The 2,528-nt window shown below is 35.9% G+C and overlaps 1 protein-coding gene across 1 annotated transcript; it reads right to left on the bottom strand.

The window, feature by feature from the left end:
• Window positions 1–1,807: 1,807 nt before the first annotated feature.
• CBG05425 lies at window positions 1,808–2,129 on the bottom strand (the record flags this gene model as incomplete). Its single annotated transcript, XM_045235413.1, has 2 exons — window positions 1,808–2,044; window positions 2,091–2,129. 2 exons carry the CDS (start codon window positions 2,127–2,129, stop codon window positions 1,808–1,810), a joined length of 276 nt encoding a protein of 91 aa, XP_045092936.1.
• Window positions 2,130–2,528: the final 399 nt, after the last annotated feature.

Raw genomic sequence — 2,528 nt, 5'->3', positions numbered from 1 at the left:
CCGGCTTCGCTAGGCCCGCCTAGGACAACTTTTCGAAAATGTTACTTTTCAAATGTGCCAATATATTTTTAATAGCACAAATATTAATCCAAATGCATACAACCACCCGAAAAAGTCAATTCAATTGAATTTTCAGCAAACAAATCAAACGTCATTAAGCCAAGGATGACATTTTTTTCTAAACACGACCTCAAAACAGTTTTTTTTTTCGACAGAATCGTCTTCTGGTGTAAATTTTTATTTATTAAGGAGAAAAGCCATCTTGAAAAATGATGATTTGCTCTAAAATTTCGAAGTTTTCAAAAAGCGGGCCGGCCATGTGTAATTTTTTTCCGGCCCGGCCCGCTTTCAGAAAAATCTCAGCCCGGCCATGGCCCGGCCATCTTTTCCACAAGTATGATTATAAAAGTGTTGATGACACTTCGACAAAATGTTATCAGCTGACAAATTTTAAAAATCTCTCGAAGGAGAAGATATATTTGAGCACAAAGCACACATATACTGTAGGTTTCTAAATTTAACTTGTCAAAAACAGCAGAGTTAAATACCATCTGGGCTATTTTCAAAATAACCGAATTAAGAACTAACTTGTTATTCGAAAACATTTACTCACACTAAAAATAACTGTACGAAAATCATTTGAGATTGAAATCTTTAATAGAAAAATGGATTCCATAGACTTCAGTTGATCGCAAGTCCCGGAAAAGCAGCCCTGGTCATTCTTTGCAAATGGTCATTCTTTGCTGTTTCTGATGATGTTGTAGATTTAGTAGATACCGTAAACAATCTGATAGAAGGTCATCACAACCGCCAACTCTATTTATCTTAACTCCTGTGAAAGATATGAAAAAGTGGTCAACGGACCAAACATTTATGTCAATATGGTAAACAATTTTTCAGCTGACAACTTTTTCATATCTTTGACGAAAACCGAGAAAAATTGGCTCTAAATAAAACTGTAAATCAGGCCATTCTATACAGGTTTTACGGTAACTTGTGATTCAAAAAATTACTGTAACAGTTCTGTCACAATGTTAATGATGTCACATGTGACATACAAGAAATCTTGGAAAAGGAAGAATTCATGATGAGACTAATTTAGAGCTTGTGGGCATTTGTGATCCGTGCGATTCTCTAAAAAGTTTTTCCCTGTTTTCCACTAGTCACTTCCGTTCTTCGCAACCCATTTTCTAAAACTGAAATTTCTTCAGGTATTCTCCGGCACCAAAAATTGTAGGATCTGCACACAAAAAAGAACAATGGAATAAAGTAATTTTCGATCACTCCGCCTACTCTTTGGTCCATTTTCTGGGTGTACCAAGACGGAAAATTGGTGGACGACGACGAGTTATGAGCAAAAATGAGGAGACGCTTTTTCCGTGAAGAACAAAAAGAACATTCGCTTCTCGAAATAAACACATTTTTGCTCTTTTTCCGGTTGTATTTGGTCAGCTGTTGTAACACACAAAAATGAGGGATAATCGTAGGAAATTGCAACGGAATTATTGAATGAAGTGGAAGAAAAAAATGCTAGAGAGTTCAGATATGAAAATCGCTTTTGAAGTTCATTTGGTTGTATCCAATTTCAATTCTTGGGAAAACGGCTCATAATTGATCCTTAGGCAAGGATCGAATTCGAGACGTCTTCTCTCTTATTTGCGGATTAATTTTCGATATTTCGTCAAAGTGCTTGAGCAGAACACATTAGGACTAGATATTTCTTTATTAAATAGATATAATGAGTTTGTGAGATTTTTACAAAATTACAATATATGGAAGTTATATACAGTGAAATCTTTTGAATCATTCAGACGACTTCCCATCCTCTGTCTTCAACGTATGGAGTGCTCAAATCCAACTCTTTGATCTTCACCATTTCTTCGTCCGTGAGTTGAAGAGTAGTGGACTGGAAAAACAACAATAATTTTAGGTTCAATTTTTGTATGGTATACGGTACCTTGAAGTTTTCGGAAACTCTCTCAATGCTCTTTGATTTCACGGCGACACCGTTTCCACTTTGCACGATCCATGTTAGAATGACAGACTGGAATGATTTTTTCAGTTGTTAAAACTTTCAGATTCTAGCTCACCGAAACAGTCGTATGATGTTTTTCAGCAATACCAGTCATAATTTGGTCATTCAATAGAGCACTATTCCCACGCCCGAATGGAGAGAATGCCTTAAAATTATCTTACATACCGTAAACACTCTGGGTCACCTGTACTTGCACTTTGAGCTCAATTATCTCTGTTCCTATGAGAGATAACCAAATTATGTTAACTGATAAAATTTTGTTCATATTACGACGAAGAGTTTGTCAGTTGAGCACATTTTTATATCTTTTACAGGAACGAGATATTTAGTATCAAAGTTGCGAGTATAATGTGGCCTTCTATTAGAGTGGTTACGGTATATATATTTTTAATACACTAGTACCTGAAAAAGAATTCCGTTCTTTTGACAGAATTCACGAAGCTCCTTCCGTTGAAAATGTGGATGAAATTCCACCTGATTGACAGTTGGCTCA

Source organism: Caenorhabditis briggsae (assembly GCF_000004555.2).
Source record: "Caenorhabditis briggsae complete genome, chrIV, whole genome shotgun sequence".
Lineage (NCBI taxonomy): Eukaryota > Metazoa > Nematoda > Chromadorea > Rhabditida > Rhabditidae > Caenorhabditis > Caenorhabditis briggsae.
This window is presented reverse-complemented; position numbering and strand designations above follow the sequence as displayed.